At 40.3% G+C, this 24,331-nt stretch overlaps 2 protein-coding genes across 2 annotated transcripts; one reads left to right on the top strand and one right to left on the bottom strand.

Annotated features, from left to right (window-relative positions):
- Positions 1-1,000: 1,000 nt before the first annotated feature.
- LOC311004774 (lactase/phlorizin hydrolase-like) lies at positions 1,001-11,866 on the bottom strand (the record flags this gene model as incomplete). The annotated part of the gene is made up of 18 exons (XM_083996943.1): positions 1,001-1,012; positions 2,729-2,889; positions 3,010-3,246; positions 3,392-3,615; positions 3,772-3,903; positions 4,017-4,123; positions 4,317-4,519; positions 4,659-4,857; positions 4,952-5,242; positions 5,339-5,607; positions 5,693-7,219; positions 7,400-8,048; positions 8,131-8,803; positions 8,905-8,989; positions 9,792-9,891; positions 9,983-10,060; positions 10,765-10,835; positions 11,257-11,866. 18 exons carry the CDS (start codon positions 11,864-11,866, stop codon positions 1,001-1,003), a joined length of 5,628 nt encoding a protein of 1,875 aa, XP_083853069.1.
- A 962-nt stretch (positions 11,867-12,828) lies between these two features.
- Positions 12,829-22,923, top strand: LOC311004773 (lactase/phlorizin hydrolase-like; the record flags this gene model as incomplete). Its single annotated transcript, XM_083996942.1, has 16 exons — positions 12,829-13,432; positions 14,009-14,073; positions 14,177-14,291; positions 14,731-14,809; positions 16,233-16,917; positions 17,000-17,648; positions 17,829-19,373; positions 19,591-19,859; positions 19,982-20,272; positions 20,517-20,715; positions 21,040-21,230; positions 21,312-21,418; positions 21,649-21,780; positions 21,875-22,098; positions 22,267-22,503; positions 22,676-22,923. The coding sequence occupies 16 exons, from the start codon at positions 12,829-12,831 to the stop codon at positions 22,921-22,923; spliced, it is 5,640 nt and encodes a 1,879-aa protein (XP_083853068.1).
- Between the last annotated feature and the right edge of the window lie 1,408 nt (positions 22,924-24,331).

Below are 24,331 nucleotides of genomic sequence, written 5' to 3'. Positions count from 1 at the left end.
AAGTTATTTTTGAGCAATGCTTTTTGTACTTTTTATACTTTTTGTATTGATAGTACTTTGTGGTTAGTTTTTAAAATAAATTTTTTTCAACAAATGGCTCTTTTCAGTCTCGTTGTTTTGTATTTGCTTGAAAATGGTCCAGGTCTGATTCCTGTCTTGCAAACAGCCATTTATGCACCATAATGCATTTTCTTTCCAGGCGAAGCCCCTTCACTCTTAAGCTTTAACTCATTGTATTACCTTATTAACCTGCACCATTTCTTAAATGGATAGTTTAACATTTTGGCAAAGTCACCTATTGCCATAATCCCTATAGTCATGGGGGTAGGTTCTTTACCTTTAATTATCAGTGCATGTTGTTTGAGACGTGAGCTGCTTTTGAAATCACTCCGCCCAGCAGCCATGTCTGGAATGTAGTTATGCATTTGCCTTGAAAATAACTCAGTCTCGTAATGTTACATTGTAACTTCATAGCATGGTGAAAGTGCAGGTCACAACCTCTCCACAAGAGCGTTTTTGGAGTAGTTGGATTGCTTGCATCTCTGCCCCGTAGATCTCGCACTGATAATTAAAGGTAATGAACCTACCCTTAAATCTATAGGGATTATGGCAGTGCCTACTGTCATTTTTGCCAAAAATTTGAATTTGCCTAAATGTTTTACTGTCCCTTTAAAGGTTGTGTAAACTTCTGAAGAAGCCAGATTTATAGTGTTACAGTTGAACAGGTGTTTTATCATATATCATTTAGCAGCTACTGTCACTGGCACATGTTAGGACTTCAGGTTGTAGGGAGAGGACGCACACGTGAAGGCTCCCATTTCCCTTCTTGTTTAAACAATCTTTTTCTAAGAATTTCATCATAATCATTGTTGCTTGACTTAGTTTAGCCCATTCCTTACCCCATTCTAGAAACACCAAATCAGCTAACGGGGGACAAGCTTAGGCTACACCTGCTGTGGGAAAGCTATAGCATCCTTTGCCACTAAAACCACTACAAGCTTCACTGAACTCCCTACAGACAACAATGGACAAGGGATCATGAGCTTCAATATTGTATAGTCCTTTGTTTATTTATGTATTTATTCACCATGGCTAAGTGCAACTGCAAACTGAATTGCCCATTGGGATCAATAAAGTTTTCTCTCTCTCTCTCTCAATACCAAGGTAAGCTACACTAGTTAAAAGAGGGCTGCATTCAATGGCGTAAAACAAGCACAGGTTTAATAAAACTCACGATCTGTACAGAGAGCATCCTGGTTGTGTCATATGCAGATGTCAGACAAACTTTGCATGTGTTCCTGCAGTTACAGGACGTGCTATAGTTGGGTGATGATAGCAACCCTATTTCTGGCATCAGACAGGCAGCTACCATGCTGTTTGCTCATACGATCATTTGTGTTGATGATTTTTGAAGGTCTGTACATTCTCCTGAAGTGATTTCAACTCAGCAACAGGATTAATGCCAGACCATGAATGCAATTTAAATTTCATCCTCTCAGGATGACACAGCTGTATGGTTTAAAGGGCAATGTGTTGTAATAGAGTTACAACCCCAAATATGTGACTGACATGAACAATTTCAACACCCTGACAACAAACTGATGAGTAACAGAAACTATTGTACAACACAAATGATCTTGCTTTTGCGAGTCACTCCAGTATCCTATGTATGGTGCAATATCTCTTGTTTCACAATGTTGAGTGCAGACTTTCATCAAGGCAGTGTGTCTAAGAACACAACAACAAGAGATAAACAATTTTTTTTGTAATAAAAAAAAAACTATCTGGATTGCATTATGGAGGCGGAGAAGGTGCTGCTATGGTGGATGCCAGAAAACAAATAATAAAATATTTAATAAGGTCAGCTATTTGGCCCAGAAGTTCTAGTTGTATATACTGTGATATTCGGTGGGTATGTTTGGAAAATAACAGAGCTGGCAGCCAAAAAGGACCTCTTATATTTAAAAGCCTGTCGTGCAAGCATTACAGTGGTTATGATTCTTCTGGTTGCCAAGTGTTCTCAAAGGGGAGCTGGTAACTTTCCAACTCCCCTATAAAAAAACAGTATATAAACCACAGCATATCTGTTGTGTGTGTGTATAATATATATATATATATATATATATATATATATATATATATATATATATATATATATATATATATATATATATATATATATATATATATATATGAATACTCAGGTGGTAAATTTGTCCTCAAGCTGGCACAATAAAGTTAAAAGGTGTGAGTGTGAACATGCTTTTGAAACCAGACAGTCTTATAGTTTCCCTTATTTCTTTAATTATTTAATTGTCTTGCAAAAGTACATTAAGAACACTCTCTTGAATACAGGAAGAAGAGTTCCCAAAAAAACAAAGCTTCTGAGACAAGATGTGTTGCAGAGGATCTGATAGCAGTAAAATCAAATGTTGATTTGTGGAAAAAAATGTTTTGTTTTTAACTGAAACTTGAGACAGTAGTACCTTACTGGATATATTATAAATAAAAGAAAAATAGAATTAAACATTTTTGATCATACTGTTTGAACAGGAAGCCTGTCATGTCTAAAATTGCAACTTTATTGACATACAAGAAATGTTATAAAATTGTGTTTACTTTAAGTTGCAGCTCAGACATACAATGATACAATTTGGTATATGTTGATTAGTTGAAATCAAAATTTCATTTTCATGTCTAAACTTGCCACATCCAAGTTTTTCTTTACTTGTTTTCTTGACTTTAAGAAGCAAAATGACAAACAAACAGCTCCAAGCAATGCAATGATCAGTAGAGCAAATGTGGTGTTCAGTCCAACCTCAGCATCACCGATGGAGAGCTCCATGCCCAGGAAACTCACTGTGTCACTAGTGATGGGTGCACTCGTTCCTGCAGATGACACCAAGGTTCTCATATTCATTTTCAAAAGAACTTATGTGTGTTATCGCTAAATGGTCATTATTGTAAAAATGTTTAATTATTATAAATCAATACATTTCTCATACATACCTTCAGGCACGGGGTTCAGACACTCATGGGGCCCTGAGGCAGGGTCAGGGAATCCGTTGCATGTGATGATGGTAGAATAGACATCAACAGAGGCCTTGGCCACTCGGGGAAGATTAGGGTCTGATCGATTGACATAGAAAAGGCCAAATCTCTCTGAAAAGCCAGTGGCCCATTCTAGGTTGTCCATCAGTGACCAAGCTGTGTAACCACGGATATCCACACCATCTAGCATGTAAGCTGGAAGGAGAAAATTAAGAGCTTTTATAATGCAACTGTCCATGTTTCACTGTCAGCTTGTTGGTTAGTGTATCTTACTTTCTGGCTTGATTCTTAACTATTCCTTGAAAGTTGTAGTTTATTTTTTTTATTTTTTATTTTTTACCTTTCAGCACCTGGTTGATGTACTTTTCATAGTAGTAGCTCCTGTGAGCATCGTTTAGGTCAATAGGCCCTCGCTCTGACATGCCATTCTCAGTGATAATAATGGGCGGATTTCCATACTCCTCCTTGATAAAGTTTAAAATCTTCCGAAATCCAAATGGTGAGACCTTTAGCCAGGATGATCCTGAATCCAGCCAGGTACGATCAGCAACTGTCCCTGCACCCCTATAAGGATTATATTTGTGACATGATATTATTTCTAGTATATTGAAGTTGAAGTTGAAAACACAATAAAATGGGATGAAATCAATTGGACTATGTCATGAAATAGCCCATGGAAAACTCATGAGGTGACTGCACTGTGGGTATGTAGGTGTTTACCTGTCAGCATCATAGTGCTGAAGGTTTCCATAATCCACAGGGAATGCAAGGACAGTGGTGTAATGGTTGAACCCAAAATAATCATAGGTACCCTTAATTCTTTTTATCTCTTCAGGAGAAAACTCTGGCAGCCTAGAGGAAATTAAGTTAAATAGAAATGAAATAGTTAAATTAACCAGATAATATTATGTATACAAATTTTCCACTTCAATTTTCAATTTCAAATTGTATTGTTTTTGTAATACCGAGATTTTGGCAGACCAGCAGCTAAGCTTCGCTCTCGAATAATTGTCTTCATCATGTCACTGTAGTCTCCATTAAATACGGGATGAGCAAACCAGCCAATATAGAACTGTACAAGAAGACATCATTATTATTATTACAGAATCCAACTAACATACCATGTATGTCTGTAATGAAATATAAAAAGAATATACATACAAAAGAAGAAGAAGAAGAAGAAGAAGAAGAAGAAGAAGAAGAAGAAGAAGAAGAAGAAGAAGAAGAAGAAGAAGAAGAACTTCTACATTTAAAAAAAAAAGTACCTGCACAACACGTCTTGCGGCATCAATGTCCTCTTGCTTGTAGGGATTTCTTGGTTCAGACCAGTCAGAGTTGATGGTGATGGAGATGATTCCTTTCTGTTTGGCACGGTATGTGTCATTGTAGAGGTGCCAGGTCTCAGCATGAGCTTTAAGCAGGTTGTGACCAACAATGTAGGGCAGAGTGCCAGGTCGGAGACTGATCCCTGGACACACATAAAGCAATAGCCACATTTGCAGGTTTGTTTACTTGTATGCAATTTGCTACTGTAGTGTAGAAGGGACTAAAAAGATTATGGATTTGTTTACAAAAATACAGATTCAGTTTCAGAACTGTAGTCATACCTGGGGCAGCAGCTCCATAGCCATGGCCTATATTGGCTATATTGTATGGCTCGTTAATGGTGATCCAAAATTTCACTTTGTGCCCAAGACGGCTAAAGATGAGGTCAGCATAATCCCTGAATTTGGTTATAATTGCTTCATTCTCCCAGCCTCCAATATCCTGAAGAGCTTGTGGAAGGTCCCAGTGGTAGAGAGTTATCTGGCAGCACAGAAAATGAGGATTTAACACATTTTATCGATTTGCTGTAAACATTATTTAAGATTCTAGTTATACAAGAATGACAAAGTAATACATGAGGTTGGATGTTTGCAGCAAGCAGTGCATCAACCAGTCTGTGGTAATAGTTGAGTCCAGCCTCATTGATGTGCTTGGTGGTGCCATCAGGAAGCACCCTGGGCCAGGATATGGAGAAACGATAATGAGTCACTTTGAGTTGCTTCAATATGGCAACATCCTCATCGACTTTATTGTAACTGTCACAGGCAATGTCCCCATCGTCATCATTGAACACTCGAAGGGGAGTGTGAGCAAACTTGTCCCAGATGCTGAGACCTTTTCCATCTTCTCTCCAACCACCTTCAATCTAGAAACAGTAAATGAAAACAGAGATAAAATAGAGAAAATGAGAGGAAAATATGAGCAGTTCCCTATTGATTCATTTAAAAGGCCAAAAGTTCACCTGATACGAAGCTGTTGCAGTACTCCAAATGAAATCCTTGCGAAATTGTCCGTAGAACATTTTATCATCATCTGGTGTGGGGAAACCATTGTCCTTTATGACCTGGTAGTAGAAATGAGCGGAGTACTTGGGTGTCCTAGGCCTGTTTGGGTTGGTGAAGTCCACATGGTGTAACCCAAATCCAACTTTGTAACCATTTAGCCACTCAAAGGAATCCATGAGAGATGTTGCTATGTATCCTTTCACCTTTACACCATCAAGGTCAAAAGCTGTTGTCAAACACAAACACAGAGAAATAAAATCTTAGAGTCATGACAATCATTCATATTAATCTTAAGAAAGATATAAGTGTACCTTTGAGAGCCTCATTAACATAGGTCTTGTAATAAAATACTCTTGCAGAGTCATCAACTGTGGTCTTCGAGTCTGTAGCTACTCCATTTTCAGTTATGTAAATCTCTGGATCTCCATACTCCTCTTTGATCCAGTTAAGGAGTCTTCTCAAGCCCCATGCTACAGCTCTTTGTTTACTGATGGCAGTAGTTGGTGAATCACCTTCCTCTGCTTCAGAGAAATCAAGGTCATATTTAAGTCTCATGGTGGAATGGCTGACTATCTTCGTAGTGTAGTGATTTACACAGAAAACATCAGCAGTTCCCCTGATGAAGCGCTTTTCTTCTTCAGTGAAAAAAGGTAGTCTTGACTGTGAAAGACCTTGGAGTTCACTTTTGTTTCCAACTTGCCACTTCATTGCATCAGGATAGTCACCATTCTTGAAAATAGGATGAGCAAACCAGCCCAGTTTGAACTGCAGAGCACGGTCAGCAGCCACCACTTCTCTGGGAACATCAACATCTTCAGGTTCAATCCAATCAGTATTGAGGGCAATGGATACTAGTCCGCCTTGGGATTTGCGATACTTATCATCATATGTGTGGTAGGCTTGGGCGTGAGCTTTAATCAGGTTGTGGGCAACTCTGTACGGTGCAACTCCTGGATTTTCAACATTTGGTGGAATCTCTCCAAGTCCATATCCTGACCATGCAATTGTGTAAGGCTGGTTGAAGGTCATCCAAAATTTCACTCTGTCTCCAAAAGTGGCAAAGCAGAAGTCACAAAAATCATTGAAAATGTTAATCATGCTTACATTGTCCCATCCACTGACGTTCTGCAAAACTTGGGGGAGGTCCCAATGATAAAGTGTCACCATAGGAGTAATGTTATGTGCTACAAGGCCATCAATGAGTCTGTTGTAGTAGTCAACACCTTTCTGGTTCAGTGAGGTACGTCGACCATCAGGAAAGATCCTGGACCAGGACAGAGAGAATCTGTAAGACTTTACCCTCAGAGCTCGTAGCATGTAGAGGTCTTCATCAAGTCTGTGGTAGCTGTCACAGGCCACATCTCCGTTGGCCATGCCAGGTTTATGAGTGAATGTATCCCAGATGCTGGGCCCCTTCCCATCTGCATTCCAGCCACCTTCAATCTGATACGCCGATGATGATACCCCCCAACTGAAGCCTTGTGGGAAGGTACCATGGTGGTAGAGTTTTCTGTGGAATTTGGTTTGCTTCGAGAATTTACTCCAGACATCCTTGGCGTGTGATGGCACAGTGGAAGGTGGTAATGAAGAAATTTTATTTGACCTCATGTTTTGCACTTCTGGTGTATCAAAGAAATGTTTTTTGGGGGCAAAACCATTTTTCTCAATGACTTGAGAGTAAAAGTAGGCAGACTGCTTTGGAGTCCTGGGTCTGTCAGGCAGGTCGAAGTTGACATGGTGGAGTCCAAACCGTTCGCTATAGCCTTGTGGACCCTCAAAGCCATCCATGAGTGACTGGACAGTAAACCTCTGGACATTTACTCCATCCAAATGTATAGCTGTTGAGAGAATAAAGACACTGAGCCACTAAAACTCATTTACATTCTATGACAAGTCCTTTAAAAACATCAAGGCAAAAAAGACATAATCTGTTATTCAAAAGGTACAACACTCAATTTGACCTTGATTTGTCTAAAATGTTAATAAAACAAACTTTGGTGTCACCTCAAACAGCATACCTTTCAGGGCCTCATTGATGTAGCTCCTCATGTACTCTATTCTGCTTGTATCATTAAAAACATCAACACTGTGCTCAGTGGACATCCCATTCCCAGTTATATGGATAGGCACTTTGCTAACATTCACATATTCTGTGGAAATGTAGTTCAGGAGCCTTCGGAGACCCCATGGTGTTGAATATATCCAGTCAGAAGCTGTCGATGACCATGATGGGTCTTTATGTGCCTGGAAGTCACCAACCCCCTGAGGACCAGGGGTGCAGCCTCCATCACTGTTTTTAACCAACCGGGAGGTATAGTGGTTTAACCCTAAGAAGTCAGCTGTGCCTTGTATCCTCTTTCTCTCTTCAGGAGTGAAAACTGGAAGTCTTGCAGGCTCAGAGCTGGGACACTTTCTTCTTTTCTCTTCAACTTGAGTCTTGAGTGCTGCAGGATAATCTCCATCTACAAAAATTGGATGTGCAAACCAGCCCAGCATGAACTGCAGGTAGCGATCAGAAGCTGCTATGTCTTCAGGTCTGGATGAGTTCATGGGTTCAGCCCAGTCAGAGTTCAATGCAATACCCACTTTCCCTCCTTGTTTCATCCGGTAATTGTCATTGTAGACATGCCAGGCCTCAGCATGGGACTTGAGTATATTATGAGTGACCTAAGAAGGCAAAACAACTGAGTCCACCAGAATGACAATGAAACAGTGTATAATTAGATTAAATCAATGAAATTCATCTCACCTCATAGGATGCAACTACATAGTCCTTTACTCCAGGGGGATGCTCACCAGTGCCATAGCCAGCATGGCTCACTACCCAGGGGCTACCGAATGTGTTCCAAGTCCTGACCCTGTCTCCAAACCTGGAGAAGCAGAAGTCTGCATAGTCCTTGAAGGCTTCAATTATGGAAGTGTTGGTCCATCCTCCATAGTCCTGGAGTGCTTGAGGCAGATCCCAGTGATAGAGAGTGACAACAGGCTGTATACCAGATTCTATGAGTGCATTGATGAGTTTATCATAGTAGAGAGCCCCTTTCTCTGATTGGCTGCCTCTGTGGCCTGAGGGGAATATACGAGCCCAGGAGATGGAAAACTGGAATGTGTTCACATGAAGACCTCTCAGGAGGTAGACGTCGAAATCGGCTTTGTGAAAACTGTCACAAGCTACATCAGCTGTCTGATTTGCAAAGGCCAGACCTTTGTCACCAAAGATGTCCCAAATGGTCTCTCCCTTCCCACCTTCTGACCAACCACCTTCAACCTTGAAGGACTCACTGGAGGTGGCCCATTGGAAGTCATGGGGGAAGGATTCATTGAGGAAGGCATCTCGCTCTGTTGTAGTCTGGGGCTTGAACTTATCCCACACGCTCTCGTAATTGTTTCTGGACTCTGTCATACCTGTGTAGTCTGGAATGCTGTCAGGTTTAGAGAATTGGAGGCCATAAAATATAAATAACATGAAAAAACTTTGAACTTTGAAAAATCAGAACAATAGCAGGTGAAGATAACGTCTTACCTGACCTCCATGTCCTCCATGTTCAGCTCACCCAACATGTCTTTCACATCACATCCCACAATATCCATGTCATTGTTGTTCAGGACTGTGAGACACAGACATTAGTCTTTACAAATACATGTATTAGCAAAATGTTTGTTGTCTTTCGGAAAATATAAAAACCATAAAATATCATGCCACTCTATTGAAATTTCTTCATCACAGTCCAATTTAAATGAAAATCTTTACATTAAACAATATGTAACTGATAGTAGAATTGGTAGTATTTCTGTTTGATGCATTAACTCACAAACAGAAAAGCAAGTCTCAATGCTGTGCTCCACCAGGCACATGCTTTTCCTTGTAAAACTTTATTGGCCTATATAGCAAGAACAATTTGCACAAATCACTACCATATGATAACACTTCATGATTATTGTACTGTAAATGTTTATGATATTGCACTTTACAACTTGCTAGCCTTAGTTATTATCTTCTTTTGGTTGTTCAAAACACAGAGTCAGATTGTGTTGTTATCCTCATGATGTTTTGCCATACTTTTAGCTGGATTAACTGCATTTATTGTGTTGTTGTGTTTCCACCTTAACACGGTGTATTTTAGTGCAATATTCAGTGATATGAGAGCCACAGGCATGCTTAATGTTTCAAGAAGAATTGTCATTTAATAGCTTTTGCTTATATGTATTATTCTGTTTGACTGACAGAGAACACAGAGAAACAGGTATTAATCAGAAGCTTTGCATTAATTTACACTATTTAGAATATTCTGTAAAGACTTAGTTGTAGTAGTAGTACTAGTAGTAGTAGTGGTGGTGGTGGTAAAAGCATAGCGTTTCCCTTGTTAATCATATAAAATAGCAATACTAGGTGAGCTGTACTGACTTTACCTTGCAGGAAATCACGAAGGAGCTGGTGCTGACTGTAGGAACATTCATTCTCATTCAAAGTCACCTTGTATATTAGGATCGGCAAGTTCTGAATGGACATCTACAACATAATATAAGATGCATACAGTTGCAGTCTGGTATAGCAATATAAGTTATGAAATACAAAGCAAAAAGACACATTTTCACTGTACCTGTAAGGTGTTGAGTTCCTTTGCAAAGTCTGAAGTGGAAGCACAGTTGTATTCAATATGAACTGACACGAAATCCATCTGTTTGGGGAGGGGATACACAGTAGTCTGTTATCACACTCCTGTCATTTAATCTGTTTTGTTTTGTTTTTTTTACAAGGAAAATGCCAGTTGGAAGCTGCACAGCAGGCAATAACAGCAGTGCAGGGAAACATTATGGACAGGTGCACAGAGACTTAATTTCTGTCCATGTAAAATACAGTGAATGGGTCTGACCCCAGTTAACACTCAGGGAGTTGTTATTACGATTCATGTCCACAAGAGGGCAGAGGCAGGCAAGTGTACTGAAGTGACTGTTGGAAAAATCTAATGAGAAAAAAGTTGAATTGTTTATAGTGGGAGCTTCACATCACCACACTGATTGTTCTCTGAGATGTGACAACCAGATAACTGCTGGTTTTTAAAGTTTAACTTATAAAAAATGAATTAAAGTGCACCCCTGGGGTGACTATTTGTGGGTAGAAAGCAATTTGTCCTGCAGTGATTTCCCCTGAGGTCTTCAGTTAATGAAGAAATTGAAAAGAAATGAGTTGCTGTTCATAAGACAATTGTTTCCATTAATATGGGGAGATTCCAAGATCAACAGAACATTCACAAAAATATGCAAAAATGCTCTTGTCTTGTCTTGCATGTTGCTGAACTATGTTCAAATATTTGATTAACCCCTGACCTATGTTATGTAACGGAAGGTGAAAGTTCAAAAGAGAACAGAAGAAGCATCTTACTACTGTTGTGGCTTTAATCTGAGACAGAACGGCCTCATTTCTCGATCTCAGCCCAACTGACAGATGTCTCCCTGTGAACATATGAGCAAGACACTTTTAACACATCTTAATTTAAGGACCAAACACAAATGCATAGGATTTCCACCAGGTGACACCTGTGGTAGACTGGAGTTTCCTTTTACCTTAGCATAAAAACACTATTTTGTTTTATTGATCTCAACAACAATAATTGCTGATATGAGCATGATAATCTACACATGTAATCTGCACACGTGTTAATCTAATGGTGTGAAGGGTTTTGGTATCAGCTGGTTGTAAAGAAATCATAATTTTCAAGTTGATGATTAAACATTCTGAATTTTCAAAATATTTATAACTGTTGGTCAAATTTCACTCTTACTGTAAAAAACAGCATATGTCCATGATAGATATGAACTAAATTGGTAAATTATAAATGTAACCATTTTCTCTTGTGCTGTTGGTATTACCTACCTGTGTCAGGAAACCTCTCATGGTAAAGTTGGTAAAGGTTCCTGCTGAGCTGGAGGACATTTTGCAGAGAATCCAAGTCATGCCATAGTACATCATCCAAGTCACTCAGTGTGACCCATGATTGTGCCAGTGCTCCGAACTCCTGAAAGGCAAACTCTGCATACTGCTGGAACATGTCCACCAGCTCCTGGCTCTCCCAGCCTCCGTACCTCGATCTCAGGGCGACTGGCACTGTGGACTCATGAAGAACAACCAGAGGCTGAAGGCCCACCTCCAGCAGCTCTCTCAGCAGGGTCTGGTAACAGGTGACCACAGCCTGTTGGGGCTGGCTGGGGAGGCCTGTAGGTAGAAGCTGAGCCCATGACAGCGGCACTTTGAAGTGGGTCACCCCTCTGCTCTGGAGGTGCTCAAAGTACTGTCTAGAACCAGGAGGCAGAGGATGACTGCAGTCAAAGGCATCATCCGCGCCACTATCTGAGCTTCTCTCCAGTTGTTTTTTCAGAGGACCAGCAAGAAGCATAAAGTCCTCCTGTCCCTTCAACCTGCTGCTCCAGCCCCCGTACAAACACAGGACACACAGCCACACAGCAACCCACAACAGGTTCTTCATTGTGGCTTGAAAAGGATGGACTGATATTATCAACCGATAGCCATGCTCTTTAAATCAATTATGTTTTCTTGTTATTGCATTATTACACAATTGAGATCAATATCACATCTAAGTGGTGCAATTTATAGTGTTTTACTGCAGCTGCGTGATAGTCAGAAGACTCTGGACTCACATGTCAAGCAATTACTGCATCTCACTTTTGCCTGTGTTTCCAGGCCATTAAATATGCACCTGCAACCAGCTTTTTAAACATATTATTCTGTTTTTAGAGATGAATTTACTAGATTTAAAACAGTGTATTTTGAACACGCTGCACCTATACATCCTGCAAGCAGCTGAAGGACATCATTGATTCATTAAACCAGGCGTTTCGCAACACTTTTGCTTCAAAACACAAAACAACCCTTTAGTGTTAAAATAAATGACCCAAAGTAACCTTGTGCAACCTTGGACACTTAAGGTACAAGTTGGATAGCAAGTTTAATACATTTCACTACCCTATCATATGCTGGAATAAAAATATTTGAAATATCTGAAAATCAATTTTTGTGCAGTGCAAAAAAAAAAAGAAAGAAAAAAAGTTAGCTATAAGGTTTATTGTTAGAAATGATTTGCTGCAGAGCTCTTGTGCCTGAATATAATATCATAAGACTTACTGCCTTGCTTGTCACTCCATGGACAGTCAATGTTACACTTCTTTTTTCTTTTTTTTCAGTATTTTTTTCTTGACCTTTACACATATTTTTGTCACTGCTCATCATAAATCTCCCTTGCCTCCTTTTTGACCCTTTGTGTTTTATCTGAAGCTTTCAAGGCTGTGACCACTCTTACCAAACACACCATAAAGCATGATGATCCCACTATACATAGTGAATATTATGAAACACTGCTTTGACTGAGACAGGACCACTATAAAAGCTTAGCTACCTAAGGGCTTAATCACTTCCCCTCATGCTGACAATATGTCGCTACTGGGGAAACTTCTCCTTCTGTGTGTGTTTACTCTGTGTGGGTGCATGTCACAGGAACATGACACTCAGGCCATGTTTCTTGTAGGTCCCTTGACCAATGAGCAGGTGAAAGGCCTGAATGGAAAACCATCTGGGTCATTGCTGGACCCATTTGACTGCAGTCATCCTCTGCCTCCTGGTTCTAGACAGTACTTTGAGCACCTCCAGAGCAGAGGGGTGACCCATTTCAAAGTGCCGCTGTCATGGGCTCAGCTTCTACCTACAGGCCTCCCCAGCCAGCCCCAACAAGCTGTGGTCTCCTGTTACCAGTCCCTGCTGAGAGAGCTGCTGGAGGTGGGCCTTCAGCCTCTGGTTGTTCTTCATGACTCCACAGTGCCAGTCGCCCTGAGATCGAGGTACGGAGGCTGGGAGAGCCAGGAGCTGGTGGACATGTTCCAGCAGTATGCAGAGTTTGTGTTTGGGGAGTTTGGAGCACTGGCAGACTCCTGGGTCACACTGAGCAGTCTGGATGAGCTGAAGGGCGCTGAGCTGCAAAATGCTCTCGATGAACACACCAGGATCTATCGCCGTTACTACCAGCTGTTTCCTGGGAAAGGTAGGAGATGGGTATTTCTTGTAATGTGCAAGTTGGATAACAGAATTAGAAAGCTGAACATAAATGTTTTTTTTTCTGTTTGGAATGGGAAAGATTATTTCGCAAAAAAGAAAAACATCTGCTCATTCATTATTTAAAAACTGCACGAGAAAATAATGTGCAAATTCTTGAAACCTCTTATGCTATTGTTTTTACTTTGTGTCTCAAATGTTGTGCTTGTTTCCAATGCATTAGTGGAGCCTCAAAAACAAGCAAATGCAAGAAACTGCAAAATGAGGATCTCACAACATTTACTGCACATTTCACAAGTTTTACTAATTTATCATAGTTTAGAGATTAACTGACACCCCCAGTGATTAAAGTCATCTTCTGCTGAGCTAATTGTCCAGCTTTATTAGATGCACAGTGATTATGCCAGCGCGTGTTGAGATAATATCTAGATATCTGCATATTTAGCTTAAGTGCCAAAGGTAATGATAAGGAGGATTAAGTGATGCAGTGGGTGGGGTGGGGGTTGAACTCTGTCTCACTGGAGAAGGTAAATTAATAACTGAATTCAAATAATAATTTTTGCAGATGGACAAGTATCAGTTGGAGTAAAGGGCAGTGAAATCCCAATAATCTGTAACACCCAACAACTGGTGAGATCACACTGTTGCATCAAATATAAACTGTTAAGAGAAAAGTTCCTCTAAGAGATAAAGCTCTTTAAAAAAAACACACACACATGCATCTGTCTTTCAGGGGTATCTAGATTTCCTGTCAATCAAAGTTCAATATGACTGCACCAATGGACAAAGCCTGGTTCAGGAGCTGCAAACTGTCATGGTACATAGCACAGTTTTCTCTCTCATAGGTGGTAAATAATGACTGTCTTCATCATGTTTTACATACACTGAATATTTCTGCTTTCTTAGGGAAGTTGTGGAAGGAAGCCAGTACTCTTTTATGAGGTGAACATCAATAACTGTGCTCCTGATCGCTTCCTGTCAGATCCTGAGGTATTAAAAGGTATTTTTTTGATTAATAGTCACAATCTTCATCGTTAAAACTTTAAGTACCAAATTAAGTCATACAACAGATCAATGGAATTTCCCTTGCTTGTAATTATATTATGTTGTATAGTAATGTTTGTAGTAGTTCAGACATTTAGAGTAGATTAACAATTACCTACAATTGTTATGCAATGCCATGGAAAAATGTTTAAAAAAAAGGAATGATGAATTCTAATATGATAATGTTAAAGATCCCATTGATTTAATAAATGATATTTCTAATACAATCTTATACTTTTACAGCATTGAGTGATGCTGATGGAAATGTAATAGGGTTTGACATGGTGGATATGTTACGTCCAGCTGACTCCAATACAAAAAGGTATGGTAATTAATTTAGAAAGTCATGATATCTACAATATACTTTGCCGCAAATTTTTGCATGCTTATCTGTGATATTCTAATTTGTGAAGCAAAAAACACACATATAGGGAGTTCATAATTCAATATTAAAGGTCCAGTGTGTAATATTAGGAAAGGCAAAATTTGAATATCTCTTGTTTTAGAGAGTGTTGCCATCTTGCGCCACCATGTACATTGTCCCTTTTAAATAAATTAAAAAATGTATGTACAGCAGCCTGACCGGAATATCCAGCTAGCCAGAGAGTGCGTTTCACGAGTTTTGCATGCATAAATAAACCAATGAAGAAGAAGGCGGAAGAAAAGAAGAAGGAGGAGGAAATAACACATATATCGTAATATGGTTCAGATCTTCACCTCTTCCACGATGCTCCTGAAATACTCCCAGTCATGGTTTTTTTTGTCCTTGGAGGCCACCATCACTTTGCCGACAGGAGGTTGAGTGCTGCAATCTAGAATCTGAACGCTAGAGGTCACAGTTCCCCCCCCCCCCCCCCCCCCCCCATTTTACACACTGGACCTTTAATAGTTGGCATATGAACATGCAAATAGGAGGTAACACAACTCATTATGCCCAAAGTGAGCGCTGAGATGTGGAGTTACAACAGAGGGGGCATAAAATGTATATGTTTGGTTCTACACTTTAATACACTCTTGGGTCAGGGTCACACATTTTGTTTACAAATAATGATGCTTTATAATTTGTTGTCATTGTGATTATATGATGATTTTTTAAAGTTAAAAACAGACTAAAATGTAATGTCATTTACAGCCAGATTATACAGTTTAGTTTTCAAAATCCTAGATGTCTTTTACAAAATAATGAAGTAGTGAACAGCAAGAGCAATGTGCTTCATACCGTTTCTATACAGTACCCAAACTGTGAAAATTGTGTCCTGGTGTTACAGTGAGGCTTAGGCAGCAATATAGACTGCTTGTTTTTCCTGAAAATAGAAATTATGTGTCTGAAGATCTGAAATCTGTGAGGATCTCTGTGTATCCATATGTGTGAAAATTTAAATTGAAGGATGAATTTGTAAATTGATTCTCCGCTCTTATGGTGCGTTCCAGGCAGGCTTTTGAACCCGTAAGTCACGACTTCAAGTCACCAGTTACGAGTTTGTAGCGTTCCAGGCAAGTTACGAGTTACTAACTGGGAACTGGGAGTAGATCGATCTAGTACGAGTTCACAGGTGGGAAGTTACGAGTTTGACTGTCTAACCCTAACCCGTTCTAACGGGTAACCATAGGAACAAGTCGGAAAAACAAGAGTTACGGGTTGCCTGGAACACACCATTAGGCTAGAGATGAGCTGGGATTTGATATCCCCAGCTGATCTCAATTTCATCTTCTTATTCTCTTTTTTTGATGCAATTACATTAAAGGGATGTTACCTCCAACCGAAACAATCTTCTAACATCATCATGTTCCATGGCCTATTGCAAAACATGGAGCAGTTTTGCCACCATGACCTCATCTGAGCGAGATGCTTTCCTCAATGAATCCTTCCCTCATGACTTCCAATGGGCCACCTCCAGTGAGTCCTTCAAGGTTGAAGGTGGTTGGTCAGAAGGTGGGAAGGGAGAGACCATTTGGGACCGCTTTGGTGACAAAGGTCTGGCCTTTGCAAATCAGACAGCTGATGTAGCTTGTGACAGTTTTCACAAAGCCGATTTCGACGTCTACCTCCTGAGAGGTCTTCATGTGAACACATTCCAGTTTTCCATCTCCTGGGCTCGTATATTCCCCTCAGGCCACAGAGGCAGCCAATCAGAGAAAGGGGCTCTCTACTATGATAATCTGATCAATGCACTCATAGAATCTGGTATACAGCCTGTTGTCACTCTCTACCACTGGGATCTGCCTCAAGCACTCCAGGACTATGGAGGATGGACCAACACTTCCATTATTGAAGCCTTCAAGGACTATGCAGACTATTGCTTCTCCAGATTTGGAGACAGGGTCAGGACTTGGAACACATTCAGTAGCCCCTGGGTAGTGAGCCATGCTGGCTATGGCACTGGTGAACATCCCCCTGGAGTAAAGGACTATGTAGTTGCATCATATGAGGTGAGATGAATTTAATTGCTTTAATCTAACTATACACTGTTTCATTGTCATTCTGGTGGACTCAGTTGTTTTGCCTTCTTAGGTCACTCACAATATACTTAAGTCCCATGCTGAGGCCTGGCATGTCTACAATGACAAGTACCGGATGAAACAAGGAGGAAAAGTGGGCATTGCATTGAACTCTGACTGGGCTGAACCCATGAACTCATCCAGACCTGAAGACATAGCAGCTGCTGATCGCTACCTGCAGTTCATGCTGGGCTGGTTTGCACATCCAATTTTTGTAGATGGAGATTATCCTGCAGCACTCAAGACTCAAGTTGAAGAGAAAAGAAGAAAATGTCCCAGCTCTGAGCCTGCAAGACTTCCAGTTTTCACTCCTGAAGAGAGAAAGAGGATACAAGGCACAGCTGACTTCTTAGGGTTAAACCACTATACCTCCCGGTTGGTTAAAAACAGTGATGGAGGCTGCACCCCTGGCCCTCAGGGGGTTGGTGACTTCCAGGCACATAAAGACCCATCATGGTCATCGACAGCTTCTGACTGGATATATTCAACACCATGGGGTCTTCGAAGGCTCCTGAACTACATTTCCACAGAATATGTGAATGTTAGCAAAGTGCCTATCCATATAACTGGGAATGGGATGTCCACTGAGCACAGTGTTGATGTTTTTAATGATACAAGCAGAATAGAGTACATGAGGAGCTACATCAATGAGGCCCTGAAAGGTATGCTGTTTGAGTTGACACCAAAGTTTGTTTTATTAACATTTTAGACAAATCAAGGTCAAATTGAGTGTTGTACCTTTTGAATAACAGATTATGTCTTTTTTGCCTTGATGTTTTTAAAGGACTTGTCATAGAATGTAAATGAGTTTTAGTGGCTCAGTGTCTTTATTCTCTCAACAGCTATACATTTGGATGGAGTAAATGTCCAGAGGTTTACTGTCCAGTCACTCATGGATGGCTTTGAGGGTCCACAAGGCTATAGCGAACGGTTTGGACTCCACCATGTCAACTTCGATCTGCCTGACAGACCCAGGACTCCAAAGCAGTCTGCCTACTTTTACTCTCAAGTCATTGAGAAAAATGGTTTTGATTCAAAAAAACATTTCTTTGATACACCAGAAGTGCAAAACATGAGGTCAAATAAAATTTCTTCATTACCACCCTCTGCTGTGCCATCACACGCCAAGGATGTCTGGAGGAAGTTCTCGAAGCAAACCAAATTCCACAGAAAACTCTACCACCATGGTACCTTCCCACAAGGCTTCAGTTGGGGGGTATCATCATCGGCTTATCAGATTGAAGGTGCCTGGAATACAGATGGGAAGGGGCCCAGCATCTGGGATACATTCACTCATAAACCTGGCAGCATGGCCAACGGAGATGTGGCCTGTGACAGCTACCACAGACTTGATGAAGACCTCTACATGTTACGAGCTCTGAGGGTAAAGTCGTACAGATTCTCTCTGTCCTGGTCCAGGATCTTTCCTGATGGTCGACGTACCTCACTGAACCAGAAAGGTGTTGACTACTACAACAGACTCATTGATGGCCTTGTAGCACATAACATTACTCCTATGGTGACACTTTATCATTGGGACCTCCCCCAAGCTTTGCAGAACATCGGTGGATGGGACAATGTAGACATGATTAACATTTTCAATGACTTTTGTGACTTCTGCTTTGCCACTTTTGGAAACAGAGTGAAATTTTGGATGACCTTCAACCAGCCTCACACAATTGCATGGTCAGGATATGGACTTGGAGAGATTCCACCAAATGTTAAAAATCCAGGAGTTGCACCGTACAGAGTTGCCCACAACCTGATTAAAGCTCACGCCCAAGCCTACCACACATATGATGATAAGTATCGCAAATCCCAAGGCGGACTAGTATCCATTGCCCTCAATGCTGATTGGATTGAACCTAAAGATGTCGATGTTCCCAGAGAAGTGGTGGCTGCTGACCGTGCTCTGCAGTTCAAACTGGGCTGGTTTGCTCATCCTATTTTCAAGAATGGTGACTATCCTGATGCAATGAAGTGGCAAGTTGGAAACAAAAGTGAACTCCAAGGTCTTTCACAGTCAAGACTACCTTTCTTCACTGAAGAAGAAAAGCGCTTCATCAGGGGAACTGCCGATGTTTTCTGTGTAAATCACTACACTACGAAGATAGTGAGCCATTCTACCATGAGACTTTCCCCTCAATCTTATAAATATGACCTTGATTTCTCTGAAGCAGAGGAAGGTGATTCACCAACTACTGCCATCAGTAACCAAAGAGCTGTAGCATGGGGTTTGAGAAGACTCCTTAACTGGATCAAAGAGGAGTATGGAGATCCAGATATTTACATAACTGAAAATGGAGTAGCTACAGACTCGAAGACCACAGTTGATGACACAGACAGAGTGTTTTACTACAAGACCTATGTTGATGAGGTTTTAAAAGGTGAGTGCAAACATCAATTATTAGATCAGATCAGATCAGATTAGATTAGATTAGATTAGATTATTAGATTATTGAATCATATGATAGAAATACAATAAGATGTACAATTATTGATCACTTATATCAGTCACCATATTTTATGGCATTATACAAAACAAAATGTACAATATCCACAAATTTCAACTCTTTTAATTTATTATCATCCTACTATATACAGCTCAGAATCGTGATGGTGTAAAGGTGAAAGGATACATTGCAACATCTCTCATGGATTCGTTTGAGTGGCTTAGTGGTTACAAAGTTGGATTTGGGTTACACCATGTGGACTTCACCAACCCAGACAGGCCAAGAACACCCAAACGATCAGCTCACTATTATTACCAGGTCATGAGAGACAATGGCTTCCCATTACCAGATGATGAGAGGGTGCTTTATGGACACTTTCCCAAAACCTTTAACTGGAGTACAGCAAGTGCTTCTTATCAGGTGAGGTAATACCAGCATATGGTGAAGATCAGGTCACACAGAGTGTGCTTTAGGGTATCTTTCAGTGCTACTTGAGTGTTTCCCATGGCTAGTACTAAAGTATTAGTTTTCTTGCACTTCAGATCGAAGGAAGCTGGAGAACCCATGGAAAGGGTTTGAGTATTTGGGACATGTTTGCCCATACTCCTTTGAGAGTGGCCAACAGTGACAATGGTGATATCGCTTGTGATAGCTACAACAAGATTGACAAGGATGTAGAAGTGCTAAAGAAGTTGAAGGTATCCGACTATCGCTTCTCTGTATCCTGGCCCAGGGTGCTTCCTGATGGCACCAACAACCACATCAATGAAGCTGGTTTGAGCTACTACCACAAATTACTGGATGCCTTGGAAGCTGCTAATATTCAGCCACAGGTAGGCAGTTTTGTTGTTGATATTAAGGTATCAGACATTCAGTTAAATATGATCATCATTATCATGAAGGATATAAGATATAAGATTCATGACTTTGAAGGTAGTAGTATCAAAACATCAGCAGTGCATGCTGTTGAAAATTATTATCTTATCAAAGTATATTTTGGTCCCAAAGCTAAAGATTCCACCTGTCTTTAAAGTGCATACCGTATATAGTAAACATTTTCCTCCCTTTTCTTTTCAGGTTACACTATACCACTGGGATCTTCCCCTGGCCCTACAGAAAGTAGGGGGCTGGGAGAATGAAACCATTGTAGACAGATTTAGAGATTATGCTGATGTTTTATTCAGCCGACTTGGAAGCCGAGTGAAGTTCTGGATCACCTTAAATGAACCATACATTGTGGCAAACCTTGGTTATGGATATGGTACCTTTGCTCCAGGTAATGTGGTTGAGGTACTTCCTTTGATTGGGCAAAATCTGTGGGGTTTCTTTAAAAAGAAAGTCTTTTGTGTACATAAATTTTTTTTGATTTGTATACTGATCAGTGTATGCTAGGAGACTCTTACAAAAATGTGTTAAGGCTGGAAATCAGAGAAAAAAAATATTGTATTGAGGGGTACTAAGCAAAGGTTTTTAGTTCAACTTTTAGACCCCATTAAGAATTCTAAAACAAAAAAAAAAGAAGTGTATCCTGCACATGCAGTATTGGTAAATGTCCTTCCACTGCATGATAACATTAACATTAATACCTTGAATCTTTCAGGAATTGTGGGTAAGCAGTACATGGCAGCTCACAACCTAATCAAGGCTCATGCTGAGGCTTGGCATCTGTACAATGACAAGTACCGTGCAGCGCAAGGTGGCCTCATCTCTATTACCATTAATTCTGATTGGGTGGAGCCACAGAACCCATACAAGCAGGAGGATGTGGACGCAGCCAGACGCTACTTGCAGGTAAACACATGTCCAGAAATGTACTAACAGTGGAGACTAAGCTGCTTTTTAGTGTATCATATAACATGATTTATTCTGCAGTTCTTCATTGGCTGGTTTGCCCATCCCATCTTCAATGGTGATTATCCTGACTTAATGAAAACAATTATTCGCAAAAGAAGCCTTGCTGCAGGTCTCCCACAATCACGGTAATGAATTTTGTTCTATCAAATGGAAGTATGTTACTAGTGAGGCATACAGATACTAAATAAATTTGTATTCAACCAGTTAACACATTCGGATATGCTCTATATAAAATCCCACAACCAGTTTTATTTGTGGTTTGCTTCATTAATTTAGAGTGACAGACAAATGTTTTTTGGGGTGTAAGGACTGGGAGAACAACACTAATTATCATCAAGGCTTCTCTCTGACACAGGCTTCCTGAGTTCACTCCTGAGGAAATCAAGAGGATCAAAGGGACTCATGATTACTTTGGCTTTAACCATTACACCACAGTTCTTTCATCCCCTGTCAATTTGGGAAATCAACAGGATTATGAAGGTGACAGGTATGCTTGGATTAAAGAAAGACACCTTGAAAATCTTTGTCCATTTGCTTAACGGCAGATACCAAAATATAAAAATATCCAATTTAATACCCAGGGGTACTAAAACCACACATGACCGCACCTGGATTGAAACTGGTTCCTTCTGGTTGAAGATCACTCCATTTGGATTCAGGAAAATCCTCAAGTTTATTAAGGATGAATATGGAAACCCACCCATCTATGTAACAGAGAATGGGGTCTCAGAAAGAGGAAAAGTGGACTTGAATGACATCCACAGAAGACATTATTATGAGAATTACATTAACCAGGCCCTGAAAGGTACCATAGCCACTAAATATTTGAATTAAAAAAATCCCAATGACAAATACATTATTGTGGCATATGAGCAAATAATTATCCTAATTATTTACTGTATGTATGTATGTATGTATGTATGTATGTACATGCATTTCTAATGCAGTCATTGTTGTCATTAATGTCTTTTAGCCTATGTTGTGGATGGAGTCGATCTGAGAGGCTACACAGCCTGGTCGTTAATGGATAACTTTGAATGGGCTGCAGGCTACTCTGAGCGATTTGGACTTTTCTTTGTGAACCGCTCTGACCCCACACTTCCTCGCATCCCTAAAAACTCCGCCTCACGCTACGCCTCTATCATCACCTGCAATGGCTTCCCAGACCCGGCGCTCGGGCCCCATGAGTGTTTGAACCCTGATTCTGAAGGTAACGTAATGCTAAGTTCATACATTCAAAAAACAGTTGCAACAGCACACAATTTGTACACTACGGAAACAAATGCACACTTTTAAACTGATGCTTACCCAAATGTAAATATTGCCTTAAAAATGGGGAAATTAACAGAATTGCCCTATATCCTGTTCCTGTGTTGCAACAGCTACAACTACCCCCACAATGACCCCTGAGACCACGTTTCACACAACTATCCCTGTTCTTCCTCTGAACATGGTGGACTTCCTGGGTCTGGAGCTGTCACCTCATGATGCCGAAGTGGCCCTTTATGTCATCTTTGTGCTTCTTATTCTAAGTGCTCTAGGGATAATTTTTGTTGTGTATGGGCTCCTGAAAACAAAGAGGACATTTAAGAGAGCAGCTGTAGATGCTGTTAAAATGGAAAGGATGTGAGGAAGGTTTGGAAAAGAAGTCAAATCTGTACCAGCATCCAAGAACAATCTAATTCCAGATATTCAGTTCCTCATGATTTCATCTTTTTAATGTTTCCTGTTCAAAGAAGTAGATTCCAAGCAGAATGAGATGTCCTATAAAACTTGGTTAAAGCCATTATAAGGTCACTATAAGGAATTAATTATATGTTGTATTTGTTTTACCAAAAAAAAATACATTGTTGAATGTGAATGTGAAAATATCTATAGTTTCTCAGTTGAAATAGAGTTTATTTACTTCCAACAGTTTCTGTCCTGTAACTGAGTGATGGATTATTGATTATATCTTGCTTCAGTCAGTGTTTAAGTGTTTCAACTTCAGTGTTTACACTATTTATACTGTGAAATAAAGACCAAATCTGTAGGGCTTTCAGATGTATGTGTCAGTGTCAACGAATGGCCTCTTGATGGCGCCAGTAAATCAATTTCTAAGTGTACACACTGACTGTGACAGTTTTGTTTCGACTTGTAGCAGTTTCACACTGTTAAATATTAAATGTAAGTGAAACAAAACTAAGGTTAATAATGTTATCAACTGGTAAAGTTAAATGCAAAAGACAGAAAGAAAACATGCAACATAATCCCCAAAAAAATCCCCCAAAAGCAGGGAGTATTAATTTTGAATCAAAATGATTAATAAACAAAGCCCTTCCATCAGCGCCCTCCTGAACTTAACTGTATGTGTGCTGGGGATTGTTAAACCACCAGATTTCAGGACACAAACCGAAACCTCTGGGCTTTTGTTTGGCTCTGTTAGCATAAAAAAAGGAATAGTCAGAGGCGCAAAGGAACCATTTAGATAAGACCCTGCATGTCTTTCCCACTCAATAACATGATCCACACAAACAGCTCCTCTTTGACTAAGGGGTTAGCAGGGCAACTGCACATCCTCTCTGCTCTCCTGCTAGGATACCTACGTCTGGTCTCCAGGGCGACCCATCTTCTCAACAGGATATACGCATTAACTCTCGGTGGGTGTCTGTTCTGCATGCTCTCCCCTGCTCGCTCCTCAGCAGCTCTGATCAACAAGGGGTCCGTTCAATATCTGAAACTCCAGAGTCTGTCCAGATGGGGTATGAGTCAGACTGGAGGAAAACACATTGGCTCAGAGTTTTCATGAAATGTTTTTAGGTCAAGTTGAATGACTTGCATAAAAGTTTGATGACTTGCACATGTATGAGAGCCTGCTGATCTGTCATTTCTACACATTCCTGTAAGACTCTGCTCAACTGAGGAGCTGAAACTGATCTAAATTAAAACAACTACAGCATGTGCTGTGAATAAAATATCATGAGCTGCTATTTGTTTGTGTCTGTCTAGGCGTAACTGCATGCACATACTATCACTCACTGATAGAAACAGTCTGATTG

The sequence above is a fragment of the Trachurus trachurus genome (genome assembly GCF_905171665.1).
Source record: "Trachurus trachurus genome assembly, chromosome: 21".
Classification (NCBI taxonomy): Eukaryota; Metazoa; Chordata; class Actinopteri; order Carangiformes; family Carangidae; genus Trachurus; species Trachurus trachurus.
This window is presented reverse-complemented; position numbering and strand designations above follow the sequence as displayed.